The sequence below is a fragment of the Borostomias antarcticus genome (assembly GCF_949987555.1).
Source record: "Borostomias antarcticus genome assembly, chromosome: 13".
Classification (NCBI taxonomy): domain Eukaryota; kingdom Metazoa; phylum Chordata; class Actinopteri; order Stomiiformes; family Stomiidae; genus Borostomias; species Borostomias antarcticus.
Window position 1 is genome coordinate 4,099,763 of NC_140246.1, and position 17,643 is coordinate 4,117,405.

General features: G+C 49.7%; 1 protein-coding gene across 2 annotated transcripts; it reads left to right on the top strand.

Annotated features, from left to right (window-relative positions):
- The first annotated feature begins 759 nt into the window (after positions 1–759).
- Positions 760–14,810, top strand: msrb3 (methionine sulfoxide reductase B3). 2 transcript variants are annotated; one of them, XM_084447929.1, is made up of 7 exons: positions 832–967; positions 2,987–3,392; positions 6,437–6,545; positions 7,839–7,916; positions 8,685–8,713; positions 13,285–13,382; positions 13,763–14,810. In XM_084447929.1, the coding sequence occupies exons 2-7, from the start codon at positions 3,317–3,319 to the stop codon at positions 13,943–13,945; spliced, it is 573 nt and encodes a 190-aa protein (XP_084304055.1). In that variant the 5' UTR covers positions 832–967; positions 2,987–3,316; the 3' UTR covers positions 13,946–14,810. The 2 variants fall into 2 exon arrangements, with proteins under 2 accessions (XP_084304054.1, XP_084304055.1); XM_084447928.1 differs by lacking the exon at positions 2,987–3,392 and having other exon boundaries at positions 760–967.
- Positions 14,811–17,643: the final 2,833 nt, after the last annotated feature.

Below are 17,643 nucleotides of genomic sequence, written 5' to 3' on the forward strand. Positions count from 1 at the left end.
CCTCGGGTTAACTGGGATTCCTAGAATATATTCAGTCCCTAGGAATATGACAGTGCTCAATAGCTTTCATTCATCACACATCACAAGAAAAACTGTGTTGAGTTGCATATCCAAACATGAGCACAGATTAAAGCAGCATCTAGCTATTTCTAGCTCTGTAAAAATAATGAATAATACAATAGATACATTAGATTCGCATCTCTTTTCCACCGTGACATTTCAAGGCTATTTGAGCGAACTGCTCTGCAGCATATTTTCCCATCTCTTTCTCTTTCTCTCTCTCTCTCTCTCTCTCTCTCTCTCTCCCTCTCCCCGAGTCTCTCCATCTTTTTTCTCTCTGTATATTCTACAGCCCTGAACCACAGCTTGATCACATCACCAACTGCACCACTAGATGGACCTCACTCCTCACACAGCACACCCTCCACTTCCTATGGCAGCACAGCCTGCTTAAATCCACACCGACTTCAAACACACACACGCAAACACACACGCGCGCTCACACACACACACATGCTCTCTCTCACCACACACACTCTTCCACCCCCCCCACACCCACACACCAACACACATACATGTTACTTGGCCACAGAATGATGTTCCACTCCCCCTCCTCCCCTCTCTCTCTCTCTCCCCTAGCTCAATCCCCCTCACCCCTCTCTCTCTCTCCCCTAGCTCAATCCCCCTCACCCCTCTATCTCTCTCCCCTAGCTCAATCCCTCTCACCCCTCTCTCTCTCTCCCCTAGCTCAATCCCCCTCACCCCTCTCTCTCTCTCCCCTAGCTCAATCCCCCTCACCCCTCTCTCTCTCTTGCTCTCTCTCTGACTGAGGCGTGAGTGTGGGCCATGGCTGTCCTGCTCAGACGTGTGGGCTGCGTGGCCCTTCAGCTGGCCCCGAGACACGGCAGACACTTCCCTGCGGCCGCGGCCCCTCGCCTCCCTCTGCTGCCCTCCGCCACCCTGCTAGGTAGAGTAACCACAGTCTACTACACCCTGCTAGGTAGAGTAACCAGTCTACTACACCCTGCTAGGTAGAGTAACCACAGTCTACTACACCCTGCTAGGTAGAGTAACCAGTCTACTACACCCTGCTAGGTAGAGTAACCACAGTCTACTACACCCTGCTAGGTAGAGTAACCAGTCTACTACACCCTGCTAGGTAGAGTAACCACAGTCTACTACACCCTGCTAGGTAGAGTAACCAGTCTACTACACCCTGCTAGGTAGAGTAACCACAGTCTACTACACCCTGCTAGGTAGAGTAACCACAGTCTACTACACCCTGCTAGGTAGAGTAACCACAGTCTACTACACCCTGCTAGGTAGAGTAACCACAGTCTACTACACCCTGCTAGGTAGAGTAACCACAGTCTACTACACCCTGCTAGGTAGAGTAACCACAGTCTACTACACCCTGCTAGGTAGAGTAACCACAGTCTACTACACCCTGCTAGGTAGAGTAACCAGTCTACTACACCCTGCTAGGTAGAGTAACCAGTCTACTACACCCTGCTAGGTAGAGTAACCGCAGTCTACTACACCCTGCTAGGTAGAGTAACCAGTCTACTACACCCTGCTAGGTAGAGTAACCAGTCTACTACACCCTGCTAGGTAGAGTAACCAGTCTACTACACCCTGCTAGGTAGAGTAACCAGTCTACTACACCCTGCTAGGTAGAGTAACCACAGTCTACTACACCCTGCTAGGTAGAGTAACCAGTCTACTACACCCTGCTAGGTAGAGTAACCAGTCTACTACACCCTGCTAGGTAGAGTAACCAGTCTACTACACCCTGCTAGGTAGAGTAACCAGTCTACTACACCCTGCTAGGTAGAGTAACCACGGTCTACTACACCCTGCTAGGTAGAGTAACCAGTCTACTACACCCTGCTAGGTAGAGTAACCACAGTCTACTACACCCTGCTAGGTAGAGTAACCACAGTCTACTACACCCTGCTAGGTAGAGTAACTACAGTCTACTACACCCTGCTAGGTAGAGTAACCACGGTCTACTACACCCTGCTAGGTAGAGTAACCAGTCTACTACACCCTGCTAGGTAGAGTAACCAGTCTACTACACCCTGCTAGGTAGAGTAACCAGTCTACTACACCCTGCTAGGTAAAGTAACCACAGTCTACTACACCCTGCTAGGTAGAGTAACCAGTCTACTACACCCTGCTAGGTAGAGTAACCAGTCTACTACACCCTGCTAGGTAGAGTAACCAGTCTACTACACCCTGCTAGGTAGAGTAACCACAGTCTACTACACCCTGCTAGGTAGAGTAACCAGTCTACTACACCCTGCTAGGTAGAGTAACCAGTCTACTACACCCTGCTAGGTAGAGTAACCAGTCTACTACACCCTGCTAGGTAGAGTAACCACAGTCTACTACACCCTGCTAGGTAGAGTAACCAGTCTACTACACCCTGCTAGGTAGAGTAACCAGTCTACTACACCCTGCTAGGGTATTTTGTAGGTCCCATCACACCCAGGTCAGCTTGTGCTACAGCCACTGCGTGTGGCAGGGGCGGGGTCACGGAGGACACGCCAAAACATCTCAGCGTGAATCCTTGTGGACAGGCGTGGTTTCGGCTCGGTGTGTGGGCTATATCTGTTTTGATACGCCGTCTCTGGCCCTTCCGAGTCGTTGAATTACTTCCGGTTTCTCTGTCGTCATTGTTGTCCCAGTCCATTCAGATCAGATCAACCAGTGATAAATAAGGACTTCATAAAGACAGCCATGCACAACATTGTACTGTATGTACTTGTGATTTATCATCCAGTAATCATGTGATATTGTAATTATCTTAGAATCCCTAACCCAATTAACATTTAACTGCCCTCATCCTCTCAATCTTCCTCCTGGTCATTGTTGAAAAATCTCCAGCGTGCTGTGGGAATAATAGCAGGTAGAACTGGGGAGTTCTCACTCCGGAACAAAGAACAAGGTCCCACAGCAATAACGACTCGACCTGTCATTCCAGGTTCTGTGTCCGAGCCTTGCCGCCATCCTCCAGTTTCATAGCCGTCGTCGTACCGGCGGCGTATGAAAAGACGACGGTTGCACGGCCGTCCCCCCGGCCACGCGGGGTGGCCCTCTTACTGTACGTCCGTATCTCTGTGTCTGATCTAATCAACGTTAATGTGTTTGACCTGTCTTTGTGTTGTCTCTCTCCCTCTGCCTGCCCCCCCCCCCCCTCCCTCCTTTTCAGCGTTGCCCCTCCCTGGGTGGTTTTAGCAGGCAGCTCGGGCGTTCGTCTCTCTCTCTCTCTCTCTCCCTCTCTCTCTCTCTCCAGCGGTCGTCGGTAGAGGCCATGTCCGGGTTCAATCTGCTGCACCTGATAACCAAGAGCCAGCCTGTGGCCCTGCGGCCCTGTGGGCTCCCCTCAGGTGGACTCTGGGTGCCGTCTGCCTGCTGTGCCCTGCCCTGCTCCGTGCCACCCCCCTGTCCTGCCTCACTCTGCCTTAACACACCGTGTGTGTGTGTGCGTGTGTTTGTAAAAGAGTGGTGTGTGTGTGTGTGTGTGTTTTTGTAAAAAGGTGGTGTGTGTGTGTGTGTTTTTGTAAAAGGTTGGTGTGTGTGTGACGATTTTCGTCCCCGGCAGAAAAACACACTCGCGACAACAGTTGAGACGACTAGTTTACCCTCTAGACATGACAGAACCTCAGTTGAGACGACTAGTTTACCCTCTAGACATGACAGAACCTCAGTTGAGACGACTAGTTTACCCTCTAGACATGACAGAACCTCAGTTGAGACGACTAGTTTACCCTCTAGACATGACAGAACCTCAGTTGAGACGACTAGTTTACCCTCTAGACATGACAGAACCTCAGTTGAGACGACTAGTTTACCCTCTAGACATGACAGAACCTCAGTTGAGACGACTAGTTTCCCCTCTAGACATGACAGAACCTCAGTTGAGACGACTAGTTTCCCCTCTAGACATGACAGAACCTCAGTTGAGACGACTAGTTCCCCTCTAGACATGACAGAACCTCAGTTGAGACGACTAGTTCCCCTCTAGACATGACAGAACCTCAGTTGAGACGACTAGTTTACCCTCTAGACCTGACAGAACCTCAGTTGAGACGACTAGTTTCCCCTCTAGACATGACAGAACCTCAGTTGAGACGACTAGTTTCCCCTCTAGACATGACAGAACCTCAGTTGTCGCTCCACCGTCGTTTGACGCGTTAAGATGCGTTGTGAGCGAGCTGTGTTTTTCTGCAGCGGGTAACAAACCCTTCTCACGTTCCGCAGTGCTCTCTCTCTCTCTCTCCTTCTCTCTCTCTCTCTCTCTCTCTTCCTCTCATCAGCTGGAAAGCCTCTTTCCGTTTCTCGTGGAACAACCAGTAACTCACTGCCTGCCTTCCTTCAAGCTTGCATGCACTGTGTGTGTAGTTTAATACAGATTTTCTTTTGCTTCACTAATGTCCACTCTGTTATCTAGAAGGGCTTGTATCTTTTGAAGTCCGGAAAGCGACATCTCCAGTCAGCGCTCTGCAGCTATTAGAGGTTAGCCTATAGTGTTTTTGGCAGAGTAGCGCGGTGTCAGAAACGTTTCAGGGGCCAATTAAGGTTGATTGATCTGTGCCCCTGACATTCATGGTGGCTTGTTTTAATGAGCTGGATGTGCTTTCAATGCTTAACGTCATGTTCACCGTCACTGATGAAATACTATAGCCCGGCCCGTCTCTGTAGAATAGCTGATTGGGCCAGGAGAACCACCTAGAGCAGAACGAGGGGGGAGGGAGAGGGAGATAAAACGAGGCTTTGGGAAGGAAAGCCATAAGTTTGACAAGTTCAAATAAGCAAAAGGGGGTAGCGGAGAACAAACCTTGCTTACAATTAGGAAACAATATTTACACTTGAGGGTTGAAAAGCCAGGATGTCGGAAAAATTTGCTAATTTGGAAGGTGACCCCTGAGTGCACCAAAGCCAAATAATTTGCAGGCTACGGCACAGGGCACATTCCAGAGGCATTTCTGAGAGTGCCGCTTCAGGGGCTCTCCAGAGACAAAGGAGACGCGTCGTGATTTCCCTCTCGTTCGCCGCTCGCTTCCCAAAAAATCAAAACAAAAAAAGAGAGGGACGACTTGGTGCAGTAGCACTTTTTCACGAGGTCACAGACCAGTAGAACATGGGACCAGGCCCGTAAACCACCATCATTCCTCCCTCCCCCCACACACCCCCACCACCACAAACCCCAACCCCCCCATCCTATTCCAGCCCCTTGTGTGTCAAAAGTAACTTTCTACCCACGAGACGGAGCTAGGGGCATCAATGGCGTCCATTCACCGGTGAGCCCTTTAAAGTTCCCATTATTTACTCCATTCACATGGTTTCAATCTCTTCGGGGGGAATTCTCCACATAGTCGACATGAGAGAGGAGAACCCCCCCTCTCCGCCCCAGCCCCAGCCAACGACCTCGCCGACAGGGTCCGGCGCTGGGAAAGTCCCGTCTCCAAAAAGGAAAACAAGTACATCCTTAAAGAAACAACATGGCCGCAAAGCCGGCACCAGAATAACGGCTCAACCGTGATTTCCTTAATGAAGAAAGCTGTAACGATCAATAAAGGCAGCGGAGGAGAGTGAAGGCAAAAGCATACAATGTTGGGAAATTGCAATCCAATTCCCTGTAATTTAAGACCGCAGTGGCGTCTCCTTAGGTAAATGGCATACAGATGGACATCTGGCCCCCCCTCAACGCTGCCAACACAATTGGCCCTTCTATGCCTGTGAACTTCTATATTAGGAACAAAAAATACTTTTGTCTGACACGTTTATTGCTTATCGTACGAGTATTGAACATAAGTACTAGGAGCTAGGCCGGTCATTTCAAAATAAATCAAAACAATCCCACAGGAGACCGATTTTCATGTCCACAGCTCTATCCTGGAATCTCGTCCCGAGATTTACAAATCACTGATTCGCTGAGGGTTTTTTGTTTTTTTTTGCTTCACAAACCCATCCTCTTCACTGACCTTCACCGTAACTCCTCAGATGGGTGCCTAACCAGCAAGTTTGTGAAAAACTATAACCTTTGTTGACATTGTCTGTGTTATTACAACAGATTTGTATAGACTTGGCTATAACTGAGTTAACCAAGATTCGGTAGCATTTGAGGTACCAACCTCATGTGGAATAGTGGCCTGCCCGGTGCTTTGGCTGTAGCACACCTCTGTCCTCGCACACTGACACAGCAGCTGTAGACAAGCCTTCCACAGAACTAGATGGGTGATCAATGCTAATGAACGTTTGGGCCTTGGTGAATGCCCGGCTTGTGTTGCGTGTTGAGGCACCAGCTATGAGTTGGGTGGGGGTGGGGGGGGCTTACAGAAGAGGAATCACATGGACCCCCTTTACTCCCTCACCCCCAGTCAGAGCAGTGGACCAAAACACTGATTATTGCCCCCCCTCCCTCCTGTAGGAACATGCCGTACCAAGAAGACTTGGCCAGTGTCGTTCTCCAAGGAGGAGCTGAGGAAACGCCTGACGCCCATGCAGTTCCACGTCACCCAGGAGAAAGGCACAGAGAGGTGGGGACAGCGCAGGGCAGCCACACCCACGCCGGTGCCACATTTGTGAAATCAGAGGAAAGCTTTAGAACCGATAAATATTTTTGCATTGTTTACAAAAAAAACAAAACTATACTTCAATGATCATCACCTCTCGGGAGATCATGAAATCCTAATCCTTCCAAAGCGCAGTATGATGATACACTTGGCTCTGATTTGACAAATGTTCCTCTTAAGGTGGGTCTGCTTGACTCCTGAAGGACATTTCGGCCCCTGTACCATGCAGACGCCTCAGATGAGGAAGTCGAAATGAAAAGTAGAACAGATCTCCAGTACAGACGATGAACTTTTACCACTACATCTGCCGCTGCTGGCCACCGAGTAGAAGAATACGCAATTTTGTTTAAACAGCTCATGAGATCCAGCACGCCGTTTGCCGTGATTAAGTTTGAAGGATTTCTCCACGGGTCACTATTTGGCAGCTCAGATGTTCCCCAGTCCCTCGGTTCGTACCCCGCGCGCCATGTTCTTTGGCTGCTCAGTCAGTCTGCTCCGTGTACCAAGCTACCCCCCCCCCCTCTTTACGCACACATTCCACTGTCAGACTGACCCATCCTAAAGGCCCAGTCATGACCGTGAAGTAGCCAGTGGGACCCCCCCCCCCCCCCCCAAAAAAAAGAAAAGGGTTGTTTGCTGAAACAACGCCTCCATCCCTCCTCCTCTTCCTCCTTGGCAATGCACACGTGGGGAAAGTATTTATCGGCTCATTTGCGGAAGGAATGTGAAAAATGCCCAATAACTGGGCGCTGCGTGGCGGTTCAGCCCCAGACACCAGGCCCTGGGAGCCGGAGCCCGGGAGCGCATTGGTGTGCCCTCCGACAGGGCCTCTGGCCAGCCCCGTGGCTCCGGCCCCAGCCCCGGCCCCGGCCCCGTGGCTCCGGCCCCAGCCCGAGTCCTAGCCCTGTGGCCCAGCTGCTGCTCAGAGCCGGTGGCTTCATCGTTTATATTGTGGGCTCCACAGTGGGTGGACTTCATATTTAACCCTGACGGCCGAACACTCGTTTTAGACTGTGACCTTTGCAGAGGGATCGCATAACTTCTTAGCAATTTGGTCTGAGTCAAAACTGACGCCGTTCTGTGCTTCGTCTTTTCACTGGGACATCACCGTAACACCTATGTAATAACTATGTAATAACTATGTAATAACTGTGTAATAACTGTGTAATAACTGTGTAATAACTGTGTAATAACTGTAATAACTATGTAATAACTGTGTAATATCTGTAATAACTATGTAATGGCTTCTCTCCACAGCGCCTTCAGAGGAGAGCTGACAGATCATAAAGAGGATGGCACATACACCTGCGTTGTTTGCGGATCACATTTGTTCAAGTAAGTTCAGCACTGCTGTGTGTGTGTGTGTGTGTGTGTGTGTGTGTGTGTGTGTGTGTGTGAGAGAGAGAGCGTGTGCGTGTATGCGTGCATGATCAGAATGATGATCGTACATGCATACATACATGCATACATACATGCATACATACATACATACATACATACATACATACATACATACATACACACACACACACACCCTCACACACCCATTCCCTCAGAGCCACTGTCCCCCTCACAGTCTCTCTCTAATTGGTTCAAGAGAGGTCTCCATGCCGGCGCGGCCCGACAGCAACCCGCCCGCCCTGACAGACAGCCGCTAGGTTAACTCTACCTGACAGCACGTCAGACCCATCTCGGCAGCGATTACCAGGTCGCCATTTTCCCACAGCTCGATGGAGAACTTCAAAGGAGGCTGAATTTACAGCCCAGAGTTGGTCCATATCTCAGACACAATGTTCCCACAAGAGAGGGGGCTAGAACCCCCCCCCCCCCCCCCCCCCCCCCCCACACACACACACACACACACACTCTCAGAGCACATTGAGTGCCTGCTTACTGTGCATCTGCACTCAGGGGCAGGGGTGAAAGGTGGAGCAGTGTTTGGGTTGGTATTCTGGGGGCAGATGAAGACTCACAGTAGTAGAGTAGAGTTGCCGTTTCCCCAACTCTGCCTCCCAAACCTGTGAGTTGCTGTACAGACACAAAGAAAACGCCATGTTTACCCGTTCTGCTTTTCAGCTCAATGTTTGCTTTTCTCTTTTGCAGGTCCAAGACAAAATTCGACTCTGGGTCAGGTATGTATGTTTGAAAAGCCAGCGTGACGGGCAACGTTCCTACACCCCGTCTGACGTCAGCTCACACACTACTTCAATTAAACACCAACAACTCCCCAAGTCAAGGCAACGCCAAGCTTTGAGTCGGGCTGTTTTTCCCATCACACACTCCTCTCACAATTCTTAATGGCAACAACTGCCTGTTCCCACCCAATGTAATATATAGCTCCCAAGCAAGGTCACACATCAACATAAGCTAGAAATTAGAGAGCGGAGAGTCTTGCAAGCTTTTTATCTGCCTAGCTCTCGCACACAAGAGAATCCAGAGCTTGACCCGCACCTCTCCCTCTCTGCTTGATTGCAAGGACGAGTGTGCTCACTGTCGGCTGTCTAGCGCCGGAGCCCAGCCAGGCCCTCGGAGCCATTCATCTTGGTGAATTACGCCTCGGAATATGAAATAGCCGGAGTGGCTAAAGGAGATTAAAATATTTGGAGAGTGTCATTTTTAATGAACGCTATCTGGGATTCCGCCGTAAATTTTTTGCCTGTAATCATACGGGTTCTGTCACTTCTAATCTGTAGGACTTTCTGCTCTTTTTTTAATTGTGGGCGGCTTGACAACTATTAGTCATTGGGGGCAATTAGGGCATACCGTAACGTAACATCGGATGGTGATGTCACTGGGGAAGTGATGAATGTAAACGCTCAAGGTAGTTTATGAAAAAGATGTTAACCGAAACTGATATATCCAAGGTACAAACTGTCTTTGGAGGATTAAGAAGGGCTCCCGGGGGGCTGTGGCTCAGGAGGTAGAGCATTGTAGGGTCGACGGTTCGAATCCCGGGTCCTCCTGTCCACATATCGAAGTGTCCTCGGGGAAGACGCTGAACCCCAAATTGCTCCCAATGAGCAGGCTAGCACCTTGCACGGCAACTTCCGCCATTGGTGTGCGAATGTATGTGTGAATGGTTGAATGAGTGGCCACTGTAAAGCACTTTGGATAAAAGCGCTACTGTACATAAGTGCAGTCCACTTACCATTTACGAAATAGTTCACCCCAATGTTTATCGTTGCACAGAAACCTCATACCAGCTGACAGTTTAGCCCAGCTGCAACAGCACACAAACCTTAGCAGCTAACTGACTTTTTTATTTTTTATTATTACTTTTTATTTGCACATTATTTCACTCAAATGTTACGTGACATACTAATATACAATGCGTACATTTTCCTTTTTCATATGCAAAAACAAACAAAGAACACTACACAAATCAAGAACCGGGGGGAGCTAACTGACTATTTTATAGGAAATAACGTTATTGTTCATGTAAATTCAACGTCTTTCATGAATCGAACCAGCAGCGCAGGGAAACGTTTAGAGGTGATTTAGCCGTTCATATCATGAATATCGGCATGGCTGAGAATGCCTCTCGACCAATCACAGCGCGCGGTCGGAACTGTCTGTCATATAAAAAAAACATATCTATATATTTTTGGGAATATTCAGCTCCCCCTGAAAAAAATGTAAAAAAAAGGCTTCGGAAACGATAGATTGTAAAAAGTGCCCCGCTTCTGACACAAAGGACCTCTCGGCTCCAAACTGATTTTCACAGAGCCAATCGGAACATCTGGACCCTCGCCTGCAGCGGTCCTGTTCGCACTCTTGCCCTCGACTCTGTCCAGTAGACACGCTGCGCGTCCCCCTCCATCTGCGAACCAGGTCTGGTTTCTACTGGGTTTCCTGTTTTGTTAGGTCTCCCCTGCACACAGGGCCGCTGGTCTGACGATGAAGACCCATTAGATCAGCGCCACGGCAACCAACTGGGATTCTCCTGCTCTGACTCACTGGATTCCTCTTCTCCCCAGAGGGCTTCCTGTGTTTCAGTGGAATCTCATGTCTTTGTAGTTGTGGCCAGCCTTCCCCTCCCAAACTGGTTTTGGGGGAGGGAAGGTTCAGGGGTAAACAGTGTAGTTTTTTTAGGGGAAGTAGGGGTGGGGGGGGGGGGGGTGTAAGTGGAGTTCGGGAGGGAGGGGGGGGGGTTGTTGTTGTACCACAGGGAGCCAGGGGTGGTCCAGCCTCCAGGACTTCTGTTTTTGACCACAGATAGGAGCTCAGCTGAGACCTGCTCTGTGACCTCACCTCTCAACAGACCTGGCGCTGGAGTATCTGGAGATGCTATCTATCGCCACGGCTCTGGCGTCATTAAAAGTGATACACAGCTGTGAGCCGCCCCGCCCGCACTCTATCCCTCTCTCTCTCTCCCTCCCTCCTACTATAGCTTTCTCTCACTCCTCCCCCATCCCATCATCCCTCTCTCTCTCCCTCCCTCCTACTATAGCTTTCACTCACTCTCACTCACTCCTCCTCCCCCTTCATCCCTCTCTCTCTCTCTCTCTCTGAGACTTCAAGTTAATCCTGTGTTAGTATTCTGCACATGGTCTGTAGCAGCAGGGTCTCATGTCTGGGTTCCTGAGAGGAAAGAGCCTGTAGAGTTTCCAGGACGGTGCTGTTTAGTAATTAACCAGGATGAACGGCAGGATAAGACCACGAAGGTGGAAACTCCACAGTCGTTCGTTTTTATTTTATTTCACGCACCTACAGCCTCTCTCTTCCTCGCTCACGATCGGTGAATAATCTTGAGTTTTGCGCGTTTGTTGTTGTTGTTGTTCTGAACGGTGCTGTTGAAGAGAACAGGGAGACGGGTGTTTTTTTTTTTTAATAGGCGGACTACGTCGATGTCCTCGTCTCGTTCAGCCGTTCGCGCTCCACACCGGGTCTTTAGCTTCTGAGTCGGTACACGGGGGAAACCGAGCCGCATCTGTTGCGTTCTGTCACCCTGCGTATGTATGCGCCACACGAGTACATTGAGAGCCACTTGTAACGTGACCCCCCCCACCCCAGGCCTCAATAACTCAATAATGAGGGGAGTGGGCTAGCTACACGTGACAGCTCCATCTGCAGTGGAAATCAAGAGTTTGGGGCCCCCCGGGCCCTGGTTGGCCGAGGAAGGGGGGGTCAGAGTGACACCTCTCTTCCCGTGACAGGGCGAGACAGGCCCCGGCCTACCTAGGGAGCCGTCGGCGGGACCACCCACGGAGAGACACCGGGCCGCCCACAACGCTCCATCCTGCGCTTTTATGGGACCGAACAGCTCATGGAAAAGCAGATAGAGAGAAGAGAGAGGGATAGAGAGAAGAGAGAGGGATAGAGAGAGAGAGAGGGATAGAGAGAGAGAGAGAGATCTATCTAGCTCAGTGGATTATGTTGGACTTTTCCCGACAAGTTTTATTTGGTCTGCTTTTGCTTTTGAAACGGTGCCCTACCACTCAATTTTGACTGGATGAAGTTGTGTCTTTGACTAAGATGCCAATCACAGTGAACAGAACTTTATAGAATGTCCATAGATGCTTTTAATGATTTTTAAAATATTTTTTTTTCCACACTGACGATGAATGGGGTAATCCATACTTCAATGTCACAATCAATAGGGGGCACTATCTTCCTCCACATCCTGAGAAAAACACAGCCACTGAACCTCTGGATTCTCAGCTCATTGAACGGTGTTTTGTGTTTGATAGTCTTCCCTGTTCTACACCACTCCTCAATTATGAGGTAGGCTGGGGTCTCCTTAAGAAATGAAAGGGAAGTCAGAGGGGGGTGAAACTGAGCGTCTAGCTGGAATGAACTACAAAAATAAACGCTCCAGCTCTGGTTTGGCAGCCAACGATAAAGAGAAACGTGTCCCAGAGACTGGCGGCTACTGAGAGAGAGAGAGGGGGAGGGAGAGAGAGAGGGAGTGAGAGAGAGGGAGGGAGGGAGGGAGGGAGGGAGGGAGGGAGGGAGGGGAGAAAGAGAGAGAGGGGAGAAAGAGAGTGAGGGAGGAAAAGAGAGAGAGGGAGGGAGAGAGAAGGAGAGAGAGAGAGGGAGGGAGAGAGTGGGGATGCAGCCAAGGAGTGGTGGGGGAATCCTTTCTCTCCACACACACACACACACACACACACACACACACACACACACACACACACACACACACACACACACACACACACACACAGAGTTGCAGCAAACTCTATAATCACAATCAGCACCAAATGCAAAAAAACATAGTTATAATCAGTCACAGCGGTCTAAAAATAGACCAGGACACACGTCGAATCTGAACAGCGCCGGCTTGTAGCCCGATAGGCTGAGGCTGAACCACGAGGCACAGCCACTCAATGACATCACTGTCTGACCAGTTTTCTCTCCTTTTGCCTGTTCTAACACGAGAAGAACCGTTTCTTTAATGAAGTGTTTTTGATTATGTTAATTTGCGGTGCATTTTTCAATGTTGCACCTGAGTGGGAATACTATGAAGCGTTCAATATACTTGCTGTTTAGCAACACGTAGTAGACAAGCTTGTATTTTGCAGTCCCCTCTTTTCTGAGGACGTCCACGGCCAACGCGCCAAAGGAACGCAAAATACGATCTGGCAGCCATCTTGCGTGGACGAACGCATAGTTAAAAGCAAGTATATCGCGGCCTTAAGCTGCCCTGTGCCCAGGCTGTGACGCTAACAGCGAATGTGACGTGTGTTTCTTCTCACTGCAGGCTGGCCTTCCTTCTACGACCTGATAAAGGAAGAGTCCGTCACCGTGACTGATGACTACGCCTACGGGATGCACAGAGTGGAGACGACCTGCAGTCAGGTAAGACATCCCTCCCTTCTGAAAGACCTGGTCCTGCTCTACCTGTGTGTGCTAACTCCCCCCTCAAAGACCTGGACCTGCGCTACCTGTGTGTGCTAACTCCCCCCTCAAAGACCTGGTCCTGCGCTACCTGTGTGTGCTAACTCCCCCCTCAAAGACCTGGTCCTGCGCTACCTGTGTGTGCTAACTCCCCCCTCAAAGACCTGGTCCTGCGCTACCTGTGTGTGCTAACTCCCCCCTCAAAGACCTGGTCCTGCTCTACCTGTGTGTGCTAACTCCCCCCTCAAAGACCTGGTCCTGCTCTACCTGTGTGTGCTAACTCCCCCCTCAAAGACCTGGACCTGTCCTACCTGTGTAACTCCCCCCTCTGTGTGTTTCAGTGTGGAGCCCACCTGGGACACCTGTTTGATGATGGCCCTCGGCCGACAGGGAAACGCTACTGCATCAACTCTGCCTCGCTGGCCTTCCAGCCCCAGGACTCCGCCGCCTCTAGCCCGCCCACGGACAGGGAGGGGGCCGGGGCCGCCGGGGGCTCTGCCACTGGGGGCAAGACGGAGCTCTGAGACGGGGGGAGGCTGGGGAGACTCCTGGAACCAAGGAACCAAGGAACAGCAACTCCATATGGAAACTCAGGACCCGGGCCGAAAACTTTCAAACATTGCTCCTCACTTGGAGATTTCAATATGTTACGAGCTAGAAGTATGCTACTCTACTGTACTTTTCACCTATCAAATGATGTCAGATCTGTGATCAGCTTGAGAAAAGAAGGATCCATTTATAGCAGTATGGAACAAGACACTAGACTCCACTCCACCCCAGACACAGACCAAATACTCCCAATCATAACATCAGCCGGAGAACTCCCCAATCTGAAATAACACAGGCCCAGATAGTCCTCTCAAGAACCCACTGTGTGGCCATGGCCAGAACTGCCCAGAAACCCAGAAATGCCTGCTTGCCTTAATTTACCAAGTTCTGCACAATAGAACTCTAGAAATCTGTCTGTGTAGAACTCAGACGCTGTGTCACAGTGCGCACCTTATTCCAGAAACATATGAGGTTTTTTTTTGATAATATATGAAAATAATATATGTACTGGTTTATTTTCTCCTTAGAATTTACTGAAAGACCTTTGCTTGGAAGTGAATTATATATGTGTATTTTCTGTGAACAATGTGTTATTTCTGAAGTGATATTTGATACTGAGAGGTTGATGGTTTGAGGAAAACGCTATGCAAGTGCCGCTGTGAGCAGTAAAATAAGCATCACGCCGAGAACAAAGCATTCTTTCAAATAAAACGGAACAGATGACAAATGTTTAGTCTGAACACAAAATGTAGCCTGGCTTTTAAGGGTGTCTTTTTTTTGCTCCCTATACTTTTGGTGCTTCTTGTGTTGAGTAATATTTTTCTTTTACGGATTGCATTGACAAGGGTTGTTGAAGAGTTTTCAAATAAAACCTGATACATCTCTATTTTGCCGTTTGTGTTCTTTTCTGCCAAGTGTACTAAAGAGACGTGATAGTAATTCAAAACGACAACCACCCTGTTCTAGTCAAATAAAGTTGTTCTTCGCTTGTATGTTCCCTTATGTCAAACCCCTATCCGTGTCAGAAAACTGTATTTTCAGCCGCAACATCAGGGGGTTCACATTTTCTCCATGTTGTGAGCTTCATAAGGTGCCACATCTGCATACAATGTCAACGTAACCCCTTTCTGTGTATTACTGTACGCCCTTCTGCGTACAAAATGAATAACTGGCAGCTGTAAAAGTCTTGTGGCTCTGTAAACCAAGAGGTCATACTCGGGTCAGCTGACCTGCCCAGGCGTTCAGACAGTCCATTGGACGGGACACAGAGGTGGGGTGACCTGGTCTGCACACACACATTCCTCTGGCAGCCAACATTCTCCGCCACTCTTAAAAGTGAACCACGGACTCCCAGGTTCTGGGTCTGAGGAAGACCTTGATACCCAGTCACAGTCAGATGAAGACAAACGGGTACGACTGCTCAGATTAAAAATAGAATAAACAAAAACCTGGCAAGCACCTACTCACCCAATACCTTTAATTCAAAAATGTCTGACAACTCTTTAATTTGTGCTTTCAAGCAGTGGTTTGGTCTGGCCTAGGACTGAGTGCTGTTGGTATAGGGTGCCGGTGTGGGGCATGGGAAATGGGAGGTAGTGTTTAAGAGGAGCTGATTAATTATTGCTGGTAGTGATTTGAGCACCTGGGGGGTGTGTTGATGATGGTTTGTTTTAACTGCGGCCATTGAGCCCTCCGCAGTGCACTCCTCCCAACACTGTTGTGAAGCCAGCCGTGGCAGAACCCGCCCTAGTCTTCACCTCCTTCCTCCCTCACACACACACACACACACATGCACACGCACGCCTACACGGGCAAAGGCGCCCTCACAAACACGCACACACAAAAACACCCACACACACTTGAAAGCAAGCACACACACACACACACACACACACACACACACACACACACACACACACACACACACACACACACACACACACACACACACACACACACACACACCCTGGGAAAGCACCATCACCCCTCTCCGCGGTCACAATCTGAGGACACTGGTTTGTGTCGAGACGCATACCGCTCACCTCAAACGATGTTTATGTGTTTTGGTTTTCCCAGCGGGCTAGCGTCGAGCACAGTGGCTGAGCGTTTTTAACTGGGCAGGAATGCGACTCGCTATCTGCTGGCCCAGCAGGCGCAGCCCGGCGAGGCTGCTGGATTTGACTGTGGCGGCGGCGGTTGCGGTGGTGGGAGGAGAAGGAGGAGAAGGAGGAGGAGGAGGGGGAGGGGAGGGGAGGGGGGTCTGCCTTGTGCAGGGTCTCCAGGGAAACAGCCTTGGAATGTAGCTTTGTTCCAGCTTATTTTGGTTTGATAGATCCCCTTCACACTATTCAGGAGGCAAAACAAACCACAGCAATTTTTAAGTGACGTAACTAACCTGGTGCCAGGGCCTAATGTTGAGATTTAACTGTACTGGAATGAGGTTTTATTTGCTCTGTAACGTAAGATGCGGTCGGTGTTTTTTTATTTTTTTATTTTTTTGCGACCATTCTCAATGAAGTCAACAGAATATTTCTGTCAAATTCCCTCAACCTTGGTACCGTTAGCTAAAACAAAGCTTTAAAAGTGACACAGTCGTATGATATGTGGTATTTTTTTTCATAGATCAATTTCTTGCTGTCTTATTGTTGTCATTGTCAGTGAAGTGTGTTACTCTAACTAGAGTCTCACGCCAGCGTGCCCAGGCCAGGAACCCCTGATGTGGAATGTGGTCTAATTTGATTGTTGATTGACCAGGGCCTGAATGTGGCCTTCGTCCAAGTGCAGCCAAGCGGAGCACTAAGACAATATTTATCTGTTGACCCACTTCCTTTTGAAGTGAGTAAAGGGTTTCCATTTCATGAATGAAAAGTCAATGTTTGTTTTGGTGTCACTTTAAATGTGCCAGGCAAATGTTATCTAACTCTTCAAGAAGATAACAGGTTAGCTGAGGTCAGTGGGAAAGCCCCTCCCTACTAGAGCTCTCTTCTACCCCCCCCCCCCCCCAAACGTCTTAGTTGGAATATTCTACTACCCTGAGGTCACACACGTCTGAGAACACTCACTAGACAACAGCATAATCATAAACTCTCAGCCATATAACACTTTAAATGTATATATCTCTACATACAGTACACAATCTTCCCCCAAACAGCCTGTTGTAAGCAGATGACCCCTGGTGTCCTGGCTCAGGGGGGGGGTCATGACCTCTACAGACTGGCCTGGGCTGATTTACCTCCTTGAAAGCCACATCTTGACAACGTCCGATACTGTTCTGTCTCACAGTAGGCATTACTGCTGCTCACCCCCTCCAAACTGCCACCCATGGGCGTCCATGCCTCTGCCCGATGGGCATAATCTATAGCTTGGGTGTGTTGTGTCTGACCAGGCAACACGGAGGCAAGTTTAGAAACATGATGTCATGACTCTATTGGAAAGAGGAGGGCTGGGTGTACCAGAACCCCAGTATCCTCCGCCGCTACCCCCCCCCCCCGCTCGTAACCCCCAGGACTGTGGTGGGGAGGCTGTCCCCCCCCCCCCCCCCCCTCGGGTCCGTGGGTGGCTACGGACCCCTGTAAGCCCCCCGCGTGAGCCCCGGTGGGGGTGACGTCAGTCCGCCGTGTCTCTCAGGACCACGCTGTGTTTAGAGTCGGGGCAGCGCTGAGGAAGCGCGGGG